A 26,040-nucleotide genomic window follows, 5' to 3' on the forward strand; every position below is an offset into this window, starting at 1 on the left:
TATGCGTGGGGCAGAGAAGGTAGAGAAAGAAGGGCTTTTCTCCCTTCCTCACAATACGAGAACTCGTGGGCACTCCATGAAATGGCTGAGCAGTCGGGTTAGAACGGATAAAAGGAAGTCCTTCTTCACCCAAAGGGTGATTAACACGTGGAATTCACTGCCACAGGAGGTGGTGGCGGGAGGTGATTGGATAAGCATATGGAGCAGAGGTCCATCATTGGCATTAGCCACAGTGTATTGTTGGAACACTGTCTGGGGCAATTGATGATCTGTATTCTTGGTGCTTGGGGGGCACGGTGGGAGGGCTTCCAGCCCCACTGGTGGACCTCCTGATGGCACCTGGTGTGTTTGTTTTTGGCCACTGTGTGACACATTGGCCTGATCCAACATGGCTTCTCTTATGTTCTTATGTGACACAGAGTGTTGGACTGAATGGGCCATTGGTCTTATCCAACATGGCTTCTCTTATGTTCTTATGTGACACAGAGTGTTGGGCTGGATGGGCCATTGGCCTGATCCAACATGGCTTCTCTTATGTTCTTCTGTGATACAGAGTGTTGGACTGAATGGGCCATTGGTCTGATCCAACATGGCTTCTCTTATGTTCTGTGACACAGAGTGTTGGACTGAATGGGCCATTGGTCTGATCCAACATGGCTTCTCTTATGTTCTTATGTGACACAGAGTGTTGGGCTGGATGGGCCATTGGCCTGATCCAACATGGCTTCTCTTATGTTCTTCTGTGATACAGAGTGTTGGACGGATTGGCCATTGGTCTGATCCAACATGGCTTTTCTTATGTTCTTCTGTGACACAGAGTGTTGGACTGAATGGGCCATTGGTCTGATCCAACATGGCTTCTCTTATGTTCTTATGTGACACAGAGTGTTGGACTGGATGGGCCACTGGCCTGATCCAACATGGCTTCTCATGTGTTCTTATGTGACACAGAGTGTTGGACTGGATGGGCCATTGGCCTGATCCAACATGGCTTCTCTTGTGTTCTTCTGTGACACAGATTGTTGGACTGGATGGGCCATTGGCCTGATCCAACATGGCTTCTCTTATGTTCTTATGAGTCTTCTCTGTTCATAGTCTCTGCTGAGGAAGGATGTGGACAGGCTCTGGTCAATGCTATCCTGGCTATACATCAGGGTTCTCCGTGCATAGACGTGAGGCTCTGTCTGGCAGTCCTTGGACCATGTCAGAGGGCCTCAGAAGGGGGTGCCAAGAGATGCAGGGTTGGAGAAAGGGGGTGGGCCCAAGCAGAGGTAGTTTTGTAGAAAAATAGGTGGTGGAACCCACTAGCATATGCCGCCCCCCACTAGCCAAAAGCAACCCAGTGCAAGAAAGGAGAATCCCAAGCAAGCCTCGCTCACCTGGGGCTCTCCACCACCACCTCAGTCTCCACCACCACTTCAGTCAAAATGCCAGCAAGCCACCCGCTGCTCAAAATCACATCAGAAGTGGGGAAAGGGTGGTGCGGGCTTCTCCAGGGGTTAATGAGGGCTGCTGGGGGTGTGGCAAAGCTCCTGGTGGCTGGCTGGCTGCCCGCTCTCATAATCCAGGGATTGTTATGCAGCTGCACCTCCTATTCAATGGACAAAGGAGGTGGGGAGGAAGAGGGGGAACCCTCAGAAAGGTGCAGGAGCTGCGCTTCTGTGAGCTCCTGCTGAATTCAAGCCCTGAACAACAAAGCAACTGTGTGGCCAAACAAATCGCTTAATATCTTGAACAAATTTACTTCAGTAACCTTCTATACCAAAGTATCTTGTGCAATACAGAGTGCCACAAGGCAACACATAAATAATCTCAAAGTCAAAAGAGTCTTGTAAAAAACCACTAAGGTGTGGTCAAACCAAGATAGTTCCAAACATGAACGGAGTGGTGAAAATCTGTTCAGAGGATGACCGTGGCACAGTCCTTCTCTCCCCTCTCCACCTTCCGAGCACGATGATGAATACAGACGCTCTCAACGCGTTTGTTGACTTGGCTTGCTGCGCGTTTGAACAACCGCCCGAGGGCGGTTCCGACTTTTTCAAGAGCAAATCAATGAAAAGATCCTCCTTCGTACTGCAGTTAGGAAAATATTTCTACAGTGGCTCACGCTCAAGGCAAACTATCTTGGTTTGAGCACACCTTAGCGGTTTTTTACAGGACTCTTTTGACTTTGAGAGTATTGATGCGCTGCCTTGTGGCACTCTGTATTGCACAAGATACTTTGGTATAGAAGGTTATTGACGTAAATTTGTTCAAGGTATTACGTGATTTGTTTGGCCACACGGTTGCTTTGTTGTTTTGGTTTGTATTTTCTACCGCAGGGGTGGCCAAGGGTAGCTCTCCAGATGTTTTTTTGCCTACAACTCCCATCAGCCCTGGCCAGCATGGCCAATGGCCGGGGCTGATGGGAGTTGTAGGCAAAAAAACATCTGGAGAGCTACCGTTGGCCACCCCTGTTCTACCGTGTTCTGCTTGATTATTGAATTCAAGCCCTGGGCCCGAGCAAATCCTAAATCTTACCCTCTCTTATTCTCAAAAAGAAGTCAGTTGTTATGATTCTGTAAAAAAATGGTAATAATAATAATAATGCTGATAGACACACCGATTCTTCTTTATAAAGGACTGAAAGCTCAGTGAGTGATCATTTCATCTCTGGATCATTGTCCCTTTTATCCACCCATTATTCCACCCAACACATCTTACTAGCCTGTTGTGCCTTCAGGGATATAGTCAAGTTGGCTTGGAAGAGGCGAAGTGATGTGCACAGAGTAGAATTCTAATTGCCTGCTCTCTTTTTTTTCATGATGGAAAGGACCAGAGATGGCCAAACCTGGCCTGATCTCTTGGCTGGAAGGAGCAGAAGAGCTCTTCTTCCTGTTCTCAGCTGAAGAGGAGGGCCTGGAGACTCTATGTTTGGCTGGTGCGTTTCTTTTGCTTCTTTCCTAGGGGCTGGTGGGTTTCCGTGACTTCCCTTATCCTAAGAGCTGGTTCTCCTCCAAAAAGCTGGGGTGAGCTTAGAATGCTGAAAAGGTTCTTCTAAGCTAGTTTGGTGTAGTGCTTAAGTGTGTGGGCTCTTTTCTGGGAGAACCAGGTTTGATTCTCCATTCCTCTGCCTGTAGCTGCTGGAATGGCCTTGGGCCAGCCATGGCTCAGGCAGAGGTTGTCCTTGAAAGGGCAGCTGCTGGGAGAGCCCTCTCAGCACCACTCACCTCACAGGGTGTCTGTTGTGGGGGAGGGAGATGAAGGAGATTGTGAGCCGCTCTGAGATTCAGAGTGGAGGGTGGGATATAAATCCAGTGTCGTCATCTTCTTCTTGTAGGGGTTGAAGAGCAAATAACTAGAAGAAGAAGATATTGGATTTATATCCCGCCCTCCACTCCGAAGAGTCTCAGAGCGGCTCACAATCTCCTTTACCTTCCTCCCCCACAACTGACACCCTGTGAGGTGGGTGGGGCTGAGAGGGCTCTCACAGCAGCTGCCCTTTCAAGCACAGAGGCTCAGAGAGGCCTACAATCTCTTATGTCTTCTCCCCTCACAACAGACACCCTCTGAGGTGGGTGGGGCTGGAGAGGGCTCTCACAGCAGCTGCCCTTTCAAGGACAACCTCTGCCAGAGCTATGGCTGACCCAAGGCCATGCCAGCAGGTGCAAGTGGAGGAGTGGGGAATCAAACCCGGTTCTCCCAGATAAGAGTCCGCACACTTAACCACTACACCAAACTGGCTCTCCACTAAGCAATCTGTAACCTTCATCACTGCCTGAGGCGAACCCCACTGCTGCGTGGCTTCGTTTTTGAGAAGCCCCCTAAACTACTGATCCTTCAGAGGAAGAGATTGTATTTATGCCCCGCCCTTCACTTGGAGCCTCAGAGTGACTTACAAGTTCCTTCCCTTCCTCTTCCCTGGATGGTGTAGTGGTTAAGTGCACAGACTCTTATCTGGGAGAATGGGGTTTGATTCCCCATTCCTCCACTTGCAGCTGCTGAAATGGCCTGTGGTCAGCCAGATTGAAAGGACAGCTTCTCAGAGAGCTCTCTCAGCTCCACCTACCTCACAGGATGTTTGTTGTCAAGGAGGAAGGTAAAGGAGACTGTGACCACTCTGAGGCTCTGTGATTCAGAGCGAAGGGTGGGTTATAAATCCAATATCTTCTCCTCCTCACAACAGACACCTTGTGAGGTAAGTGGGGCTGAGAGATCTTCCAGAGAACTGCTCTTGAGAAAACAGTTCTGAGAGAACTGTGGCTTGCCCAAGGTCACCCAGCAGCTGCATGTGGGGAATCAAACCTAGTTCTCTTTTGATTTTTTTCACTCTGTATCACAGTTAATTTAGTTTGTTCTTTAGTGTTCCAGCTCTGTTTTTCACAATGTCCTAACAAATGTCTCTTTCTTTCAGCCAGGGGTATGGAGAGAATTCAGGAAGAGGCAAAAAAATATGAATGCCAGGAATGTGGGAAAAGGTTCATTTGGAGTGACAACCTGACTTCCCATCAAAGAATTCATGTAGGGGAGAAACCATATAAACATCTGGAGGATGGAAACAGCTTGAGTCAGCTTGGAAGACTCACTTCCCATCAGAAAATTCACACAAGGGGAAAACCATATGAATACCTCCTGTGGTGGGAAAGCTTCAAGCAGGATGGAAGAGTTATGCATCATCAGAGAATTCAAACAGGGGAGAAACCTTATAAATGCCATGAATGTGGGAAAAGGTTCAAACAGAGTGGAAGCCTTCTGTATCATCAGAGAATTCACACCGGGGAAAAACCATATAAATGCCTGGAGTGTGGAAACTGCTTTACTAGTGTACAAAGCCTTGCTTACCATGAAAGAATTCATACAGGAGAGAAACCATATAATTGTCTGGAGTGTGGTAAAAGCTTTCGACGGAAGGATACTCTAACTTCCCATCAAAGAATTCACACAGGGGAGAACCCAAATAAATGCCTGGAGTGTGGAAAGTGCTTTACTAGCAAACAAAGCCTTGCTTACCATAAAAGAATTCATACAGGGGAGAAACCATATATATGTCTGGAGTGTGGGAAAAGGTTTAGACGGAAGAATATATTAACTTTCCATCAAAGAATTCACACAGGGGAGAAACCATACAAATGCCTAGCGTGTGGGAAAAGTTTTAGTAGCAAAGGAAGCCTTACTTACCATGAAAGGATTCATACAGGGGAGAAACTATATAAATGTCTGGAGTGTGAAAAAAGTTTTAGAAGCAAAAAAGGCATTACTTACCATCAAAGAATTCATGCAGGGGAGAAACCATATCAGTGTCTGGAATGTGGGAAAAGCTTTCGACAGAAGAATATATTGACTATCCATCAAAGAATTCACTCAGGGCAGAATCCATATAAATGCCAGGAGTGTGGAAACTGCTTCACTAGCAAACGAAGCCTTAGTTACCATGAAAGTATTCATACAGGGGAGAAACCATATAAATGTCTGGAGTGTGGGAATAGTTTTTCAAGGAAGGATACACTAACTTTCCATCAAAGAATTCACACAGGGGAGAAACCATATAAATGCCTGGAGTGTGGAAAAACCTTTAGTAGGAAACGAAGCTTCATTTACCATGGAAAAATTCATAGAGGGGAGAAACCATATACATGCCTGGAGTGTGGGAAAAGCTTTCGACAGAAAAATATATTAACTTTCCATCAAAGAATTCACACAGGTGAGAACCAATATAAATGTTTGGAGTGTGGAAACTGCTTTACTAGCAAACAAAGCCTTACTTGCCATGAAAGAATTCATACAGGGGAAAAACCATATAAATGTCTGGAGTGTGGGAAAAGTTTTCCACGGAGGAATACTCTAACTTTCCATCAAAGAATCCACACAGGAGAGAAACCATTTAAATGCTTGCAGTGTGAGAAAAGCTTTCGATGCAAGGATCAGTTAACTTCCCATCAAAGAATTCATACAGGGGAGAAACCATATAAATGCCTGGAGTGTGGAAAATGCTTTAGTAGCAAAGGAAGCCTTTCTTACCATGAACGAATTCATACAGGGGAAAAACCATATAAATGTCTGGCATGTGGGAAAGGTTTTCGACAGAAGAGTATATTAACTTCCCATCAAAGAATTCATACAGGAACAAACCCATATACATGCCTGGAGTGTGGAAAAAGCTTTAGTAGCAAAGGAGGTCTTACTTACCACGAAAGAATTCATACTGGGGAGAAACCGTTTAAATGCCTGGAGTGCGGAAAAAGCTTTCTGTGCAAGGATAAGTTAACTACCCATCAAAGAATCCACACAGGGGAGAAACCATATAAATGTTTGGAGTGTGGGAAAGGCTTTAGTTGCAAAGGAAGCCTTATTTACCATGAAAGAATTCATAGAGGGGAGAAACCATATACATGTCTGGAGTGTGGAAAAAGCTTTCGACAGAAGAAAATATTAACTTCCCATCAAAGAGTTCACACAGGGGAGAAACCATATAAATGCCCAGTGTGTGGAAAGTGCTTTACCAGGAAAGGCAGCATTACATACCATGAAAGAATTCATACAGGGGAGAAACCGTATCAATGCCTGGATTGTGGAAAGGGCTTCAGTTGCAAGAGAAGCCTCACTAACCATGGAAAGACACACATGGGAGAATCCATATATATGCCTGGAATGTGGGAAAAGGTTTCCATGGGAAAGACAAACTAACTTAGTGTGAAAGAAATCACACTGGAGAGAAAGCGTAGAAACATCTGAAATGTGGAAAGGCATTCCATGAAAGAAAGGTAGACTGTAAAACTAGAAAGCAGCCTTATTTCCATCATAAAAATGCTGTCTTTCAGTAGGAAAGAGAAAGATTCCAGTTAAGATATCTGAAGAAGTGAGCCATGACTTTTGAAAACTCATCCCCTGCTACAAATTTTGTTCATACTTAAGGTGTTACTGGGTTCTTACTCCATCAGTGTCTATTAGACGCAGTGTCCATTGTTGGAACTCTCTGTCTGGGGCAGTGATACTCTGTATTCTTAGTGCTTGGGGAGGGGGCAACAGAGGGAGGGCTTCTAGCGTCCTGGCCCCACTGATGGACCTCCTGAAGGCACAATGGGGGGGGGGGGGTTGGCCACTGTGTGACACAGAGTGTGGGACTGGATGGGCCATTGGCCTGATCCAACATGGCTTCTCTTATGTGACACAGAGTGTTGGACTGGTGAGGCCACTGGCCTGATCCAACATGGCTTCTCTTATGTTCTTCTGTGACACAGTGTTGGACTGGATGGACCACTGGCCTGATCCAACATGGCTTCTCTTATGTTCTTATGTGACACAGAGTGTTGGACTGGATGGGCCACTGGCCTGATCCAACATGGCTTCTCTTATGTTCTTATGTGACACAGAGTGTTGGACTGGATGGGCCTTTGGCCTGATCCAACAGGGCTTCTCTTATGTTCTTCTGTGACACAGAGTGTTGGACTGGATGGGCCTTTGGCCTGATCCAACAGGGCTTCTCTTATGTTCTTCTGTGACACAGAGTGTTGGACTGGATGGACCACTGGCCTGATCCAACATGGCTTCTCTTATGTTCTTATGTGACACAGAGTGTGGGACTGGATGGGCCATTGGCCTGATCCAATATGGCTTCTCTTATGTTCTTATATTTGCTACAGTTACAGACAGACTAACATGGCTTCACACCTTCTGTGGAATGCTAAAATTGTGGGAGTCTTCTTCTCCTGCTTGGGCAAGGCATTCCCCCCAAGTAGGAGCCACACGAGCAAATTGTTTATGTGTTGCTCTCAATCTCACCCATGATCTTTCCACAGAGGAGCAAAAGCAATTACAACAGCTTATGCTGAGAGAAGTTTCCCTGTAATTCTGTAGACCTTAAGCCCTGAAAGACTTGGTCAGTATAAACTGGAAAACGAAGGAATCTTCAGATAGCTGTCAGATGTGCGTCACCCCGAATAGTAATCAAGGTGCAACGTTCTGTACTAGCTGGAGATTCAGACTTCAAGGGTAGACCCATGTAGAGCGGATTCTGGTAGACTGCCTGACTGGTTATCGTGGCTTTGACTTTCATTGTGTGTGTTGATTCCGTTCCGAACATTCGTACCTTTAACGTTCCCTTGTATTCTGAGGAGAATCGAGTGTTGAGGTTCAGTAAATTGCGTAGTTTGTCAAATAATTGAATCTGAGGTTCTTATTGGCTCAACTTGGCCCCCTGGGGCTAAAACAGACACAGCGGCAGAGAGATGAATTAGGGTTTCTCCTTCGGATGGCACCACTGTGTGACACAGCGTCGGACTGGATGGGCTATTGGCCTGATCCCGGCCCCGGCGCTAAGGGTTCTGCCACCCCAGGCAAACTCCCTCCCCCCCCAAAAAAACTAATAGTGCGCTTGAAGCGTGCACAGCACAATGACGTCACCTGAAAGTGACATCATCGTGATGGTGCATTTTGCTGGCCGTGCAGTGGCTGGCTGCATCCTTCTTCCGTCGCCCCAGTTCAGGGTGAAGGAAGAAGGATGCAAGCAGCCGCTGCCCAACCAGCAAAGTGCGCCATCACAATGACATCACTTTCAAGCGATGTCATCGTGCTGCGCACGCTTCAAGCACACAATCAGTGTGCGGGGGGGGGGAGGATTCTGCCAACGGCAAACCACCCCGGGAAAAGCCTGCCGCGAAAACATCGTGATGCAGCGTCACCCCGGAGTCGGAAACGACTGGTGCTTGCACAGGGGACTACCTTTTTAAAGACAAAAATTAGATTCATAAAAAAATCACTTGGTTACTTTTCTCCCCAACCTTGTGAGCAGGCCTGGCAAGTAGGGTTCGGTCGCCCGAGGCAGAACCCCAACGCCCCCCCAAGTAGATTTTTCCCGTGCACGCTTTGTGCGTGAACGGCATGATGACGTCACCCAGAAGTAACGTCATCATACCGGGCACTTAGCGCATTCCCTTCACAGCGCTTGGCAGGTGCTGGAGAGGAGAAGCCCAGATTTTTTGGCTTAAAGGGTTCGGGGGAGCTCTCCCAACCCCTTAAAGGAAAGAAAAAACCCTGGTCAGTTTACCTCTGCAGTGCTCGCCGAGTTCGACGGGTGTTGAAGAGGAAAAGCCCCATTTTTTCTTGGCTTTACGGGGTTGGTGGAGCTCCTCCAACCTCTTAAAGCCAAGAAAAAACCCTGATCGGTTTCCCTCTGCAGTGCTCGGTGAGTTCGGCAGGCGTTGAAGAGGAAAAGCCCCATTTTTTCTTGTCTGTAAGGGGTTGGTGGAGCTCCTCCAACCTCTTAAAGCCAAGAAAAAACCCCAGTCGGTTTCCCTCTGCAGGGCTTGCTGAGTTCGGGGGGTGTTGAAGAGGAAAAGCCCCATTTTTTCTTGTCTGTAAGGGGTTGGTGGAGCTCCTCCAACCTCTTAAAGCCAAGAAAAAAACCGAGTCGGTTTCCCTCTGCAAGGCTCGCTGAGTTCGGGGGGTGTTGAAGAGGAAAAGCCCCATTTTTTCTTGGCTGTAAGGGATTGGTGGAGCTCCTCCAGCCTCTTAAAGCCAAGAAAAAACTCTGGTCAGTTTCCTTCTGCAGTGCTCACCGAGTTCGGGGGGCGTTGAAGAGGAAAAGCCCCATCTTTTCTTGACTGTAAGGGGTTGGTGGAGCTCCTCCAACCTCTTAAAGCCAAGAAAAAACCCTGTTCAGTTTCCCTCTGCAGTGCTCGCCGAGTTCGGGGGGCATTGAAGAGGAAAAGCCCCATTTTTTCTTGGCTGTAAGGGGTTGGTGGAGCTCCTCCAGCCTCTTAAAGCCAAGAAAAAACCCTGGTCGGTTTCCCTCTGCAGTGCTCACCGAGTTCGGCGGGCAATGAAGAGGAAAAGCCCCATTTTTTAAGGGACCCCTTAAAGCCAAGAAAAAAACCCAGAACGTTCAAAATAAACCCCATCATCAATTGATTTATCTGAACATTCAAAATTGTTTCTCCAGAACCCTGTATGAGAAGTGCATTTTTTTCTCTGGAAGTCTGAAAGGAGCGAAACCTTCATGGACAACATGTTACTTGTTAATTGCATTAAGAATCCAATATTCCATATCTCTCACCATCACCTACCTCACAAGCAGGGCCAGCATGTGGAAGTAGGCCAACTAGGCAAATGCGTAGGGCGCCAGCTCCCAGCAGGGGTGGGCGCCCGCTCCCCGCTCCTGCCATCCCTGAACCTCTGCAGTGCCTGCCGAACTCGGCGAGTGCTTCAAAGGGAAACTGACTGTTGCAGGATTCCTCAACCTTGTTGGCACCATTGAGCATTTTCAGAATTTTGAGAACAGACATGGGTTGCCATAACGATCCCAAAAAATAGCTGCCACGAACACATGACTTTTGTGGTGTGGTCTGTGGCTATGAGCATGATACGTGATAGTGAATTTGGAATGACCCAACAGAAGAATCTTGAGGGGGAAGGAAGGAAAATGGAGCTCAGGTTTTGCAGCCTGTGTCAGTCTTCAAGGCTAGCTTTTCTCTGCACAACACAGAGATGGAGGGAGGAAGGAAGCCAAGTGGAGCTCAGGCTTTACAGCCTGTGTAAGTCTTCAAGGCTAGCTTTTTGTGCACAACACAGAGACAGGGGAAGGAAGGAAGCAGAGCAGAGCTCAGGCTTTGCTGGGGCAGGGCTAGCTTTGGCTTTTCTTGTGACCCAGTATTGAGGCTTCCGTGGCCCGGTGCCGGGTCGCAAACCTGCAAATGGAAAACACTGATCTACAGCATAACAGTGTTTATCTTTTGTTTCAATATAATGAACCCACTGGGGTGGGGCTAAAGAGCTGGAGCATTCCATATGAAGGGGGGAAATGTGCAATGTCCCCAAAATGATTGAAGGGCATGAAGCAGCCAGTAGCTTACCTCAGAAGGACTCCAGTTTTTCTATATAGCTTCGCATTAATAACCTGAAGCTACAAGGAACTCCAAGAACAACAACAAAAGAAAAACACCATACGAACGTAGAGCAGAGCTGCAAGACAATCCATCTTTAAGGCACTGGCTAGACCAGGGGTGTCAAACATGCGGCTCAGGGGCCGAATCAGGCCCCTGGATGGCTCCAATCAGGCCCCCAAGCAACTGGTTGTCATCTGCTTCCTTCTCTATCTCTCTTGCTTCCTTCTGTATAAAAGCTTGCTTTGCAAGGCTCGGTCAATTGCACAGGAGCTACATAGCAAAGCCTCTATTTTCTCCATTGCCTGAGGCTCCTCCCTTGGGGAGGAAGGGGAGAGGAATAGCTTGCTTTGCCAGGTTCTCTCAATCGAACAGCAAAACTACGGATTCAAGCCTCTCTACTATTGGCTGAGGCTCCTCCCCCTCCTGGTCTCCTGGGGAAGGAAGGAAGGAAAGAGCCAGAGCTTCCTTTGTCCAGTTCCCTGGATCCCACAGGAGAAATGCAAAGAAAGTTAGGTCGCTCTAAGCACACTTCATCAGACAGCAGGATGGAATGGCAAGCAGTCCTAAATACAGAGAAAGTGGGCAGTGAATCGGCATGCAAAATCATGGAGATGGCCCTTAGCAGATTAAAAGAATCACAAGCCACGGCCTAGCGGCTGCCAGCCTATATCCACTGGGCTAAAACAGCAAAAACAGTGATAAACGTCAGAATAGCAGATCGATGTCCATGCCGTTAAGTATCTTGTAATAAATAAGAGTCTGCTGTGATGTCAGCTCTGGGTTAAAAGGACAGCATAAGGTTCTCAGAGGCTTAATTTAAACGTGTGACACATATAAAAGCATCATTCTAGTTTGCCATTATTAAGAAATACATTGAAACATAGTGGAAGACAGGTTAGCATATGGAATGAGATAAACAGCCAATATCCCTTATTTGAGTCGGTCAATGCAAAAAACATTTTCTTCTGATACGCTATTCTAAATGAGAAATGCATTGGAACACTGGATATATAGCTATCCTTCGTGAAGGTGAAATTCCAGGGTATCTCCAGGGCCCATCCGAAGGCTGGCATGACATCCCTTATGTTACATATGCACCACTGCTAGGCTTGCCAAGTCCAATTCAAGAAATATCTGGGGACTTTGGGGGTGGAGCCAGGAGACGCTGGGGGTGGAGCCAGGAGACGTTGGGGCGGAGCCAGGAGACGTTGGGGGCGGAGCCAGGAGCAAGGGTGTGACAAGCACGATTGCACTCCAAAGGGAGTTCTGGCCATCACATTTCAAGGGACCGCACACCTTTTAAATGCCTTCCTTCCATAGGAAATAATGGAGAGGGGCACCTTCTTTTGGGGCTCATGGAATTGGACCCCCTGGTCCAATCTTTTTGAAACTTGGGCGGGGGTGGTATTTTGGGGAGAGGCATTGGATATTACAATGAAAACTTGGTGCATCTATCGCAAAACACAGCCCCCACCTGAGCCCCAGATATCCACGGATCAATTCTCCATTATTTTCTATGGGAACAAGTCTCCATAGAGAATAATGGAGTTCCCAGCAGACATTTTCCTTCCCTCCCCCCGCTTTCTGATGACCCTGAGGTGGGGGGGGCCTCCAAAACGGGGGATCCCCTCTCCTCACCTGGGGATTGGCAACCCTAAACACTGCAGTTCTGCAAAGTGTCGGATCTGTGTTTTTCTGGCTGAATCCGTGCTCCTGGATTTGGGCGAGCTCCCTCAACAAACCGGATCCATGAAGAGCCATCTTTTATTTTTTTTGTTTCCCCCTCAGGGGCCAAAGACTTCTTATTCCATTTTCCTTTTCAACATCTATCCCTGCGGGACAGAGATGCCCCAAAAGTATCTTTGAACCAATTGGCATAAAACCCACCTAGACCTTTGATCCTGGTTTAGCCCCATTCTCAAAGGGAGATTCTACACTGGAATCAGGGAAACCAACTCTATGATTCTATAAAACAAAGCAGTAGACAAGTTTTACCTTTAAGTCCAACTAAGTTTAATTCAGAATGTAAGCTTTCGTATGCTCTAAGCGGACTTCATCAGACAAAAATGGAATGGCAAGAAGAAGAAGAAGATATTGGATTTATATCCCGCCCTCCACTCCGAAGAGTCTCAGAGCGGCTCACAATCTCCTTTACCTTCCTCCCCCACAACAGACACCCTGTGAGGTGGGTGGGGCTGGAGAGGGCTCTCACAGCAGCTGCCCTTTCAAGGACAACTGCCAGAGCTATGGCTGACCCAAGGCCATTCCAGCAGGTGCAAGTGGAGGAGTGGGGAATCAAACCCGGTTCTCCCAGATAAGAGTCCGCACACTTAACCACTACACCAAACTGGCTCTAGAAGTCCTTGATATAGAAGTCCTTGATATAGGCAGGGGTGGGGAACAATGGCTCTCCAGACATTTTTGCCTACAACTCCAATCAGCCCCAGCCATTGGCTTAGGCTGATGGGAGTTGTAGGCAAAAAACCATCTGGAGAGCCACTGTTCTCCACCCCTGATCATAGAGAAAGTGGGCCGTGAGTTGGTATGTAGAGTCATGGAAATGTTTTTAGCAGATTAAAAGAATCACAAATTGGGGTCTGTGTTTGCCAGTGTTGTTAACTGGGCTGAAAAAGTAAGGTAAATGTAGTCCCCTGTTCAAGAACCAGTGGTTTCTGACTCTGGGGTGATCTTGCTTTCACAACGTTTTCACGGCAGACTTTTTACGACGGTGGTTTGCCATTGCCTTCCCCAGTCGTCTACGCTTCCCCCCCAGCAAGCTGGGGACTCCTTTTGAGCGACCTCGGAAGGATGGAAGGCCGAGTCAACCTCGAACAGGCTACCTGAAAACCCAGCTTCCGCCGGGATCGAACTCAGGTCGCGAGCAAAGGGCTCCGACTGCAGGGCTGTGGCTTTACCACTCTGCGCCACGGGGCAGCGGAGAGTGATAAAAAGCAGATTAGTGAGAAACCAATGCCCTCTACTTAAACGCAGAACTAACAAAGCCAGAATGATACCCAGATGTATAGCACCTCATACCTAAACAACACAGACCCCAATTTGTGATTCTTTTCATCTGCTAAAAACATTCCCATGACTGCATACCAACTCCTTGCCCACTTTCTCTATATTTGGGACTGCTTGCCATTCCAGTTTTGTCTGATGAAGTCTGCTTAGAGCATACGAAAGCTTACATTCTGAATAAAACTTAGTTGGTCTTAAAGGTGCCCCTTGTCTACTGTTTGGTTCTCTTGCTTCAGACCAACACGGCTGCCCGCTTGGATCTATCTATGATTCTATGGTTTTAGTGTAGAATTTCATCTTGGGGACAGGACTAAACCAGGCTTAAAGGTCTAGTGCAAAATTGATCCCAGTTTCTTTCCTGGCTTTGGGGCGGGGCGGGCAGCAGAATAATGACCTTAGTTTTGGATTGGGGAGGGGGGAAGGGGGTGGTCTTCATTTATGTGATCTGATGTCAGGGGGGCGTTTTTCAGCCTTTCCTTTTCCCCTTCCGGGTCGCTTTCCAAGGGATAAAGCGAGACACACCTCCAGGCCATCCTAGAGAGGCATCTTGGGGAGGGGGAGGGGGTGAAATTTCCGGCTTCTGCTTTTGCAAAAGCCACGTTTGAATCCCCCGGGGTTGGGGGTTGCTGCTTGAATGCATGAGAAGGTGAGCTCAATGGGGCTTTTTGGGGAGAGGGGGGTCTGGAGAAATTAGGTGGGGGGTCTGCAATGCGAGACCCCAAGCGGAGAGCAAGGAGGAGGGGTGGAACTCAATGGGGGGGGGGGGGGAGACGCTTCCTTCCCCCTCCCCCACCCAGTTCAGCCCCCTCCCCCATATCAGAACCAGCTGCTTTGTGCAAAGACAAAGAAATCCCCAGAGGAGATCCGGGGAAGAAAGACACCCAGGAGGCGCGCAAAGTGTTGGGGGTGGGGGGAAATGGGTCAAAGAAGCAGGAGATTTGGGGTGGGGGGAGGAGGAGAGACCTGCCCCATTTCTGCCCCTCGTCTTCTTCCCGCCCGGCCACAGGAGGCTTTGGCATCTTCGCCTGTTGTGTTCCCCAGCAATGCAGAAATCTCCTTTGCTCCTTATCTGGGAGAAGTGTGCAGACTCTTATCTGGTTTGATTCCCCACTCCTCCACTTGCAGCTGCTGAAATGGCCTTGAGACAGACATAGAGCCATAGAGGTAGGGTTGCCAAGTCCAGTTCAAGAAATATCTGGGGACTTTGGGGGTGGAGCCAGGAGACTTTGGGGGTGGAGCCAGGAGACATTAGGGGTGGAGCCAAGATCAAGGCTGTGACAAGCATAATTGAACTCCAAAGGGAGTTCTGGCCATCACATTTAAAGGGACGGCACACCTTTTCAATTCCTTCCTTCCATAGGAAATAATGAAGGATAGGGGCACCTTCTTTTGGAGCTCATAGAATTGGACCCCCTGGTCCAAACTTTTTGAAACTTGGAGGGTATTTTGGGGAGAGGCACTAGATGCTATGCTGCAAACTTGGTGCCTCTAACCCAATCAACAGCCCCCCCAGAGCCCCAGATACCCACAGATCAATTCTCCATGTTTTTCTATGGGAATAAATCTCCATAGGGAATAATAGAGTTCCCAGCAGACATTTCCCTCCCCTCCCCCCGCTTTCTGACAACCCTAAAGTGGGGGGAGGGCCTCCAAACCGGGGGATCCCCTACCTCCACCTGGGGATTGGCAACCCTACATAGAGGTATACAAGATTATGCATGGAATGGAGAAAGTAGAGAAAGACGTATTTACTCCCTTTCTCACAATATAAGAACTGGTGGGCATTCAATGAAATTGCTGAGCAGTCAGGTTAAAACAGATAAAAGGAAGTCCTTCACCCAAAGGGTGATTAACGTGTGGAATTCACTGCCACAGGAGGAAAGCCAGGAAAGGAGGTGGCAGCAGCTACAAGCATAGCCAGCTTCAAGAGCGGATTGGATAAAAATATGGAGCAGAGGTCCATCAGTGGCTATTAGCCACAGTGTATATATATGTGTGTGTGTAAATACACACACACACACATATTGGCCACTGTGTGACACAGAGTGTTGGACTGGATGGGCCATTGGCCTGATCCAACATGGCTTCTCTTATGTTCTTATAGCTCTCGCAGGAGTTGTCCTTGAAAGGGCAGCTTCTGGGAGAGCCCTCTCAGCCCCAGCCACTTCACAGGGTGTCTGTTGTGGGGGGAGAAGATAGAGGACAGGGGTGGCCAACGGTAGCTCTCCAGATGTTTTTTTGCCTACAGCTCCCATCAGCCCCAGCCAGCATGGGGCTGATGGGAGTTGTAGGCAAAAAACATCTGGAGAGCTACCATTGGCCACCCCTGATACATATTAACCACTACACCAAACTGGCTCTCTAAGTGGGGCACATGATTTTTTTTTTTTATGTTTAAAAATGGGGAGCCAGTTTTGGTGTAGTGGTTAAGTGTGTGGACTCTTATCTGGGAGAACCGGGTTTGCTTCCCCACTCCTCCACTTGCACCTGCTAGCATGGCCTTGGGTCAGCCATAGCTCTGGCAGAAGTTGTCCTTGAAAGGGCAGCTGCTGTGAGAGCCCTCTCCTGCCCCACCCACCTCACAGGGTGTCTGTTGTGAGGAAGGAAGGGAAAGGAGATTGTAGGCCGCTCTCTGTCCTTGAAAGGGCAGCTGCTGTGAGAGCCCTCTCCTGCCCCACCCACCTCACAGGGTGTCTGTTGTGAGGAAGGAAGGGAAAGGAGATTGTAGGCCGCTCTCTGTCCTTGAAAGGGCAGCTGCTGTGAGAGCCCTCTCCTGCCCCACCCACCTCACAGGGTGTCTGTTGTGGGGGAGGAAGGGAAAGGAGATTGTGAGCCGCTCTGAGACTCTTCGGAGTGGAGGGCGGGATATAAATCCAATATCTTCTCTAACCTCACAGGGTGTCTGTTGTGGGGGAGGAAGGTAAAGGAGATTGTGAGCCGCTCTGAGAATCTTCGGAGTGAAGGGCGGGATATCAATCCAATATCTTCATCTACCTCACAGGGTGTCTGTTGTGGGGGAGGAAGGGAAAGGAGATTGTGAGCCGCTCTGAGACTCTTCGGAGTGGAGGGCGGGATATAAATCCAATATCTTCTCTAACCTCACAGGGTGTCTGTTGTGGGGGAGGAAGGTAAAGGAGATTGTGAGCCGCTCTGAGACTCTTCGGAGTGAAGGGCGGGATATCAATCCAATATCTTCATCTACCTCACAGGGTGTCTGTTGTGGGGGAGGAAGGGAAAGGAGATTGTGAGCCGCTCTGAGACTCTTCGGAGTGGAGGGCGGGATATAAATCCAATATCTTCATCTACCTCACAGGGTGCCTGTTGTGGGGGAGGAAGGGAAAGGAGATTGTGAGCCGCTCTGAGACTCTTCGGAGTGAAGGGCGGGATATCAATCCAATATCTTCATCTACCTCACAGGGTGTCTGTTGTGGGGGAGGAAGGGAAAGGAGATTGTGAGCCGCTCTGAGACTCTTCGGAGTGGAGGGCGGGATATAAATCCAATATCTTCATCTACCTCACAGGGTGTCTGTTGTGGGGGAGGAAGGGAAAGGAGATTGTGAACCGCTCTGAGACTCTTTGGAGTGGAGGGCAGGATATAAATCCAATATCGTCTTTAAGGAATTTTTATTAAGGGAAGATTTTTTAAATCCAAATTGCGGTTCTGTGTTCAGCAGTCAGTTTGTGCTGTTGACTATTTTTTTTTCCTGTTTAAGCTTTGTATTTGCTATATTAAAAAAAAACAAGGAACAGACAATACAAACAGATTATACAAACCAAGACACACATTAACATCAACAAAAATTAGAGTAAAAGGGGACAGTGATACCTCACTCTCCACACTCTTGTATACAACTTTGACCGTTTTTGCACGCAGCTCACCTCGCAGTCACAATCCTGTTCCCTCCGCAGTGTCCGGTCGGATTTCCCACCATCTGCGCCGAAGTTACAGGAAGTGCCGTAGCTTTTGCGTAGCAGACGTAAACCGCTAAAACCCAGTTTACGTTTGCTATGCAAAAGCCGTGGCACTTCCTGTAACTTCGGCGCAGATGGTGGGAAATCCGACAGACGCTGCGGAGGGAACAGGATTGTGACTGCGAGGTGAGCTGTGTGAGGAAACGGTCTTTGTATTTTAAAGGGGGGGGGGGAATATACTATTATCAAAGTTGCTGTACTTTCACTTAATTAGCATGTTGCTCATTTGCACGTTTTTTTTTTCTGGTGGGTTCATTTATCTTTCTAATTTTTGTCCACATAACCCTTCGTCAACCATTCCTAAAATACGTCCCAATTTTTTTCCACGTAGTTCACGGGTTTTGAGCTTAACAAATTAGAAAGCTTATCCATCTCGGCTGTATCTATTACCTTTACAATTAACTCATCCATTGTTGGCATCTCAACTATTAACAGTAGTGATATTCTGAACTTTTTCCACAGTAAATTACAAAATTAAAGAAGGGAATGCTTGAAGTTTTTTGTACTGTGCTGAAAATCACCCCCACCCCTCCAGTTTATAAAACATTAATTTGTTGGTTTTTTTCCCTTTTACTATTTGTTTTGTATTTTAAATCAATAGGTAATGGAGAACTAACAGTTTCGCTAGTCCTGGCACTTGTGTACACAGGCTTCAAAGTTTCCTTTCCTTTTTTTGGTTTCCTTTTATGGTTTTGCAACGTTTTTTTCTCAATATTATTTTTTTTCCATGTTTGGACATGATGGAGGTTTATAAAATTAGACGGGGTGGAGAGGTGACAAAGAGAGAGATTATTTTCCCCTTCTTCTAAAAGCCTAAAACTTGAAGGCATCTAATGAAACTAATGGACAGTAGGTTCAAAACAGACAAAAAGGAAACACTACTTTGCATATAGATTGAGTCAATTTAGTGTCATCTGCAAACTTGGCCACTTCACTGCTTACTCCCAACTCCAAATCATTTATGAACAAGTTAAAGAGCATGGGACCCAGTACTTAGCCCTGCGGCACCCCACTGCTTACCGTCCTCCACTGCAAAGACTGCCCATTTATACTCACTCTCTGCTTCCTATTAATTAGCCAGTTTTTGATCCACAAGAGGACCTGTCCTTTTACTCCATGACTCTCGAGCTTATGTTCTTATGAAGACCTCAGCTATGCCCTGTTGTTGGCCTGTCAAAGGAACTGGTTGGCCACTGTGTGAGACGGGATGGTGGACTGAATGGACCAGTGGCCTGGTTCAGTAGGACTCTTCTGATGTTCTTATGAAGGCCTCAACCTCTATGCCCTGTTGTTGGTCCGTCAGAGGAACTGGTTGGCCACTGTGTGAGACAGGATACAAATAAGCAGGGGGAGTCTCTCTGGGGACTAGAGCAAAAATTAAAACGTGCGGCAAAAAATGGCTTCCCACCATTTCTCTTTTTCTCCCTCCTAAGCAGCAGAAAGAAAACTGCGATGCCTTCTTTGCTATCTACGTGTGATGGGGGAAGACGATCCGCCATGAATCTTGCTCAGGTAAGGAGAGGGCATCACTGGGGAAATAGGAATAGATTCTTATCTGTCACAAGGCTCACTGAATCAGGCTTCTGGCTCTTGGTTCTACTCAAAGCCTGCCTTGCATTAGGTGTGCAACAGGGGCGAATAAAACAATACTGATTACCAACCTCCAGTGAGGCCCAGAGCTCTCCTGGAAACCATACCTCCAGAATACAGAAATGGGGGCAGACTGCTGAGTTCCTTCACCAAATTCTGTCCTCCAGGGCTGGATTAACAATTAGGCCATGCTTTTAGGGGCCCCGGGATGGCTTCTCCCCCCGGTTCCCCCCTGCTTGCAGCCCTCCTAGCCTACACATGCAGCCAGCAACTGAGCCGCTCTTTGCCCGACATGACTCGTGCCGCTGCTGCTGGCGTTGTCGCCAAGTTTGCCTCTCTCCGCCTCTCCCCCGCAGCTTTGTCAAAGCGGCTTTTGAGAAGGGGCCTGCAGGCTGGACAGCAGGGGCCTCAGACAGTGGGGCAGCTGCCCCAACTCTGAGATAATTTGTGAGGGGTACAGGCGGGGCTTTCCCTGCCCGGGAGGTTCCCAACCCACCGGCCCACATTGGGCCAGCGGGGGGAACTTCCCCCGAAGTTGCTGGCACCATGGCGTCACCCGGAAGTGACATCATTGCGCTGGAGGTGTTGTGCGGTGGCCGCTCTAGGCGTTTCCAGGGAAACTATATGGTTTTCCCGGACACTCTAGGCCAGTGGTCTCCAACTTTTTTGGCCCCGGGGACTGGCCCCAGGACCGACAGGGTGGGGGCACGCAATTCAGCCTCCCCTGCAGCGTTTCCTCGTCCCTCCTTTGCCCCCTGCGCAGCCTCACCTCCTCCTCCCCCCGTTTTCACCATTTTAAGGCCAGGGAAGAGATCGTGAAGCACCTCCCAGGCCGACCAATCAGCTGATGGGCGGGAAAACCGCCACAGCAGCAGCAGTGAGCGACGCTGCCCTTGCCTCCTTCCCTTCCCCAGCCTTAAAATGGTGAAAACGGGGGGAAGACGAGACACCACGGGAGGGGGGCGGTGAGGCTGCGGGGGAGGGGGGGTGGCGAGGCTGCACAGTCCATTTCAAACAGGTCACGGCCCGGTTCCAGTCCCTGGCCCGGGGGTTGGGGACCGCTGCTATAGCCATTTGGGAGGGAAAACCCCACCATAGGCTGCGAGGGACCTGCCAACCTTAGAGGGGCCCCCTAAGATTTTGACTGCCTAAGGGCCTCCACAGGGTTTAATCCAGCCCCGCTGCCCTCTATAAGTTACACCCCCAAATCTTGAGGAATTTCTCATGAACCAATTCTCCAGTGAAGGAAAGAATCACTCTCTTCTCCTCCAGGATCCCCCCGTGTCCTTTGAAGAGGTGGCTGTGTATTTCACCCCGGGGGAGTGGGCCTTGCTGAACCCCGCCCAGAGAGCTCTGTACAAGGAAGTCATGCTGGAGAACTTTGAGAACTTGGCCTCTCCAGGTGAGGGATCTATTCTCCTTGATGCTGTTCAGTCTCACAATGACTCTTTTCTGTCCGTAGTTGCTGTTGAGGAAGGATGTGGCCAGGCCCTTTGGCTAAGTAATGCCATCCTGTCTAACATCTGGGAAGGGCTTGGGGTTCTCCAGTTTGGTGTAGCAGTTAAGTGTGCAGACTCTTATCTGGGAGAACCAAGTTTGATTCCTCACTCCTCCACTTACACCTGCCGGAATGGCCTTGGGTCAGCCATAACTCTGGCAGAGGTGGTCCTTGAAAGGGCAGCTGCTGAGAGCCCTCTCAGCCCCACCCACCTCACAGGGTGTCTGTTGTGGGGGAGGAAGGGAAAGGAGATTGTAGGCCGCTCTGAGCCGCTGTCCTTGAAAGGGCAGCTGCTAAGAGAGCCCTGTCCATCCCCACCCACCTCACAGGGTGTCTGTTGTGGGGGAGGGAGGGAAAGGAGATTGTAGGCCGCTCTGAGGCTCTGTCCTTGAAAGGGCAGCTGCTGTGAGAGCCTTCTCCAGCCCCACCCACCTCACAGGGTGTCCGCTGTGTGGGGGGGGGAGGTAAAGGAGATTGTGAGCTGATCTGAGACTCTTCATAGTGGAGGGCAGGATATAAATCCAATATCTTATTATTATTCTTCTCAAAAAGGCGTCAGTTGTAACGATTTTGGGTTGTTGTTTGTTTGTTTTTTTAAATCCCAAAAGACTCGCTTTATGCTTTTTCTGAAGGTCTGAAATTCACTGGCTGAACATTTCCCCTCCAGATAATTGCCCGTCCATCTGTCCTGTACTCCACCACTCACTTATTGCTTGCCTGTTGTGCCTTCAGGGATATAGTCCAGTTGGTTTGGAAGAGAAGGATGGGTGTGCAGAGAGCAGAATTCTTAACTTCTGCTCTTTTTTTTCATGATGTGAAAAGAACCAGGGATGACCAAACCTGACCTGATCTCCTGGCTGGAAGAAGCAGAAGAGTCGTTCTTCCTGTTCTCGGTGGAAGAGGAGAGACTGACAGGTCTGTGGTGTGTGTGTGGGGGGGGGGGGTGTTTCTTGTGCTTCCTTCCTCAGGCTGGTCGGTTTCTGTGACCTTCCTTATCCTAAGACAGGGGTGGCCAATCTGCAGCTCAGGAGCCTATTGTGTGGCTCTCAAAGCCTCCACTGTCCTATTGGCTGGAGAAGGCATTTGTCTCTTTAAAGCACTGCTCCAAGCCAAGCCAGCCAGTGGCTTGGAAAATGCATTTAAAGTTGCTTTCTTTCCACTTCTCCTTCCCTCCTCCCTCCCACATCTATTTTCCTCCCTCCCTCCCTCTCTCGTGGCTCTCAAACATCTGATGAGTTATTAGGGTTTGTAGAATCTTTCGGGCTTAAGTGCCGTGTTCTACTGGAGAAAGTTTTTCTTCCAGACGTTTTGCTCTCAGCTGTGGAGAACATCCTCAGTGGCATTGTAGCCGGAGCAGGCGCTCTGACCTTCTTGGCTGCTGTGCATTGAGTGAGGCCAGGGCTGCTGGAGAGCTGCTATTTCTAGGCTGGAGGGGGTGTGGTGAAAGGGCAGTTGGTTTGTGGATGTACCCATTGTTTGTGAATGTGCAACGGCACTTAAGCCCGAAAGATTCTACAAACCCTAATGATGTTACCAGCTGTGAAAACCTGAAATCTTTGATATCTGATGAGTTAGTCTGTGTGGCTCTTATGTTAAGCAAGTTTGGCCACCCCTGTTCTGAGAGATGGTTCTCCTCCAAACAGCTGGGGTGGGTTGTGAATGCTGAAAAGGTTCCTTTAGAATAGGGGTGTCAAACTCATTTGTTAGGAGAGCTGAATCTGACATAAATGAGATCTTGTCGGGCCAGGCCATCTGCGTACCTATTTAAGGTTAGGTAGCAGAGATATAAACTTTATAAAGGACACAAACACAATTGAAAGCTGTTTTTTTTAAAAAAAAAAAAAACCTTAAAATAAAACATGCTTAAAACATTAGCACTCGGTCTTAAAGTTGCTTTCTTTGTATTTCTCCCATGGGATCTTGGGAACTGGGCAAAGGAAACTCTGGTTCTTGCCCTCCTTTCCCGGGGGACCGGGAGGGGGAGGAGCCTCAGCCAATGGAGAAAACAGAGGCTTTGCTCTGTAGCTCCTGTGCGATTGAGCAAACTTTGCAAAGCAAGCTGTGATGCAGAAGGAAGCAAGATGAGGGAGAAGGAAGCAGACAAGAGCCAGTTGCTCGGGGGGGCTGATAGGAGCCTTCTGGGGGCCTGATTTGGCCCAAGGCTGCATGTTTGACATCCCTTCTTTAGAGGTTGAAGAGGAAATAACTAATCTGTAAGCTGCATCACTGCCTGAGGAGAATCTCACTGACTCGTGGCTTCGTTTTTGAAAAACCGCTTTGAAATACTGATCCTTCAGTACAGTATAAGATATCGAAGGACCAGATTACAAACAAAGACTTTTGAAAGTGTGTCAGGACAGCAAGCCTTTCATTGCTTATACTCATTTGTTATGAGGGCCAGATCTGACATAAATGAGACCTTGCTGGGCCGGGCCGTGTGTGTACCTATTTAAGATTAGGTAGCAGAGATATAAACTTTATAAAGGACACAGACAAACACAATTAAATATTTTCTTTTTTAAAAAAAACAACCTTAAAACATGCTTAAAACATTAGCATTCATTGGTCCTTTGTATCTCTCCTGTGCAATCCAGGGAACTGGGCAAAGGAAGCTCTCCCTCTTTCCTTCCTTCCCCAAGGGACCAGGAGGGGGAGGAGCCTCAGCCAATAGAAGCAAGAGAGGCTTGGTACAGTAGCTTTGCTGTGCGATTGAGAGAGCCTGGCAAAACAAGCTCTGCCTACCTCCTTCCTCCCCAAGGGAGGAGCCTCAGCCAAAGGAGAAAATAGAGGCTTTGCTTTGTAGCTCCTGTGTGGCTGAGCAAGCATGGAAAAACAAGCTGTGATGCAAAAGGAAGCCAGAGAGAGGGAGAAGGAAGCAGATGACAGCCAGTTGCTCGGCAGCCTGATACTAGCCTTCCAGGGGCCTGATTTGGCCCCCAGGCCGTATGTTTGACACCCCTGGCTTATACTCTCTACCACAGTTAATTTAGTTTGTTCTCTAATGTTACTGCTCTATTTTTCACAATGTTCATGACGTGTCTCTTTCTTTCAGCCAGGAGTATGCAGAGCATTCATGGAGAGGCAAAAAAATATGAATGCCTGGAGTGTGGGAAAAGGTTCATTTGGAGTGACAACCTGACTTCCCATCAAAGGATTCATACAGGGGAGAAACCATATAAGTGCCTGGAGTATGGCAACAACTTCTGTCAGAGTGGAATGCTCACTTCCCATCAGAGAAGTCACACAGGGGAGAAACCATATAAATACCTTAAATGTGGGGAAAGTTTCAAGCAGAGTGGAAGCCTTACACATTATGAGAGAATTCACACAGAGGAGAAACAATATAAATGCCTTGAATGTGGAAAAAGCTTCAAGCATAGAGGAAGCCTTATGTATCATCGGAAAAGTCACACAGGGGAGAAACCATATAAATGCCTGGAATGTGGGAATTGCTTTACTACCAAACAAGGCCTTACTTACCATGAAACAATTCATACAGGGGAGAAGCCATATAAATGTTTGGAATGTGGAAAAAGCTTTCCACGGAAGGATAATCTACATTTCCATCTAAGAATTCACACAGGGGAGAAACCATATGAATGCCTAGAATGTGGGAAAAGATTTAGTAGAAAAGGAATCCTTACATACCATGAAAGAATTCATACGGGGGATAAACCATGTAAGTGTCTGGAGTGTGGGAAAAGGTTTTGTAGCAAAAAAGGCCTTTCTTACCATGAAAGAATTCATAGAGGAGAGAAACCATATACATGTGTGGAGTGTGGAAAAAGCTTTCGAGAGAAGACTATATTAACTTCCCATCAAAGAATTCACACAGTTGGGAACCCATATAAATGTCTGGAGTGTGAAATGTGCTTTAGTAGCAAAGTAAGCCTTAATTGCCATGAAAGAATTCATACAGGTGAAAAACCATATAAATGCCTAGAGTGTGGAAACAGCTTTCCACGAAAGGATACACTAACCCTCCATCAAAGAATTCACACAGGAGAGAAACCATATAAATGCCTGCAATGTGGAAAAAGCTTTAGAAGCAAAGGAAGCCTTACTTACCATGATAGAATTCATACAGGGGAGAAACCATATAAATGTTTGGAGTGTGGGGAAAGTTTTCGAGATAAGTGTATGTTAACTGTCCATCAAATAATTCACACAGGTGAGAGCCCATATAAATGTCTGGAATGTGGAAATTGCTTTACTAGCAAACAAAGCCTTATTTACCATGAAAGAATTCATACAGGCGAGAGACCATATAAATGTCTAGAGTGTGGAAAAACCTTTCCAAGGAAGGATACTCTAACTTTCCATCAAAGAATTCACACAGGGGAGAAACCATATGCATGCGTGGAATGTGGAAAAAGCTTTAGTCAGAGTAACCACCTTGTTCGCCATCAAAGAAATCACACAGGGGAGAAACCGTATGAATGCCTGGAGTGTGGAAAGTGCTTTAGTAGCAATGGAAGCCTTACTTACCATGAAGGAATTCACAGAGGGTTGAAACCATATAACTGCCTGGTATGTGGAAAGGGTCTTCGTAGCAAAGGAGGCCTTACCTACCACGAAAGAATTCATACAGGGGAGAAGCCATACAAATGCCTGAAGTGTGGCAAAAATTTTAGACGGAAGGATACACTAAGTTCACATCAAAGAATTCACACTGAGGCGAAAGCATAGAAATGTCTGAAGCATTGATTGAGAAGTAGCTTGGAAAATTTGGAATGCAACAGCTCTGACTTAAAAAAGCTCATACCCAGGCACAAATTTTGTAGCAAAAAAGGCCTTACCATGAAGTAAGGTTCTTCGTTGTTCTTTGAGGTTCTGCTGGGGTCCGCTGTTTGCTACTGCTACAGACAGACTAACATGACGACCCATTGCATTCTGTTTCACACCCGTGGAACACTTGGATTTTGGAAGAGTTTCTCTCCTTGCTGCTCAGTCTCACCCACGATCTTTCCACAGATGAGTAAAGTCGTTGCAATAGTTCATATTGAGAGAAGCAGGCCTGTCACTCCGTAGACCTTAAGCCCAGAAAGACTTTGTCGGTTATACTCAGCATTATACTGAGTATTACACTTTGTCGGTTAT

General features: G+C 47.8%; 1 protein-coding gene across 1 annotated transcript; it reads left to right on the plus strand.

The window, feature by feature from the left end:
* Positions 1-1,875: 1,875 nt before the first annotated feature.
* LOC132571712 (zinc finger protein 91-like) lies at positions 1,876-25,629 on the plus strand. The gene is made up of 4 exons (XM_060238507.1): positions 1,876-2,070; positions 2,947-3,008; positions 4,398-6,401; positions 24,744-25,629. The coding sequence occupies exons 1-4, from the start codon at positions 1,876-1,878 to the stop codon at positions 25,627-25,629; spliced, it is 3,147 nt and encodes a 1,048-aa protein (XP_060094490.1).
* The last annotated feature ends 411 nt before the right edge of the window (positions 25,630-26,040 follow it).

The sequence above is a fragment of the Heteronotia binoei genome, chromosome 5 (assembly GCF_032191835.1).
Source record: "Heteronotia binoei isolate CCM8104 ecotype False Entrance Well chromosome 5, APGP_CSIRO_Hbin_v1, whole genome shotgun sequence".
Taxonomy (NCBI): Eukaryota; Metazoa; Chordata; class Lepidosauria; order Squamata; family Gekkonidae; genus Heteronotia; species Heteronotia binoei.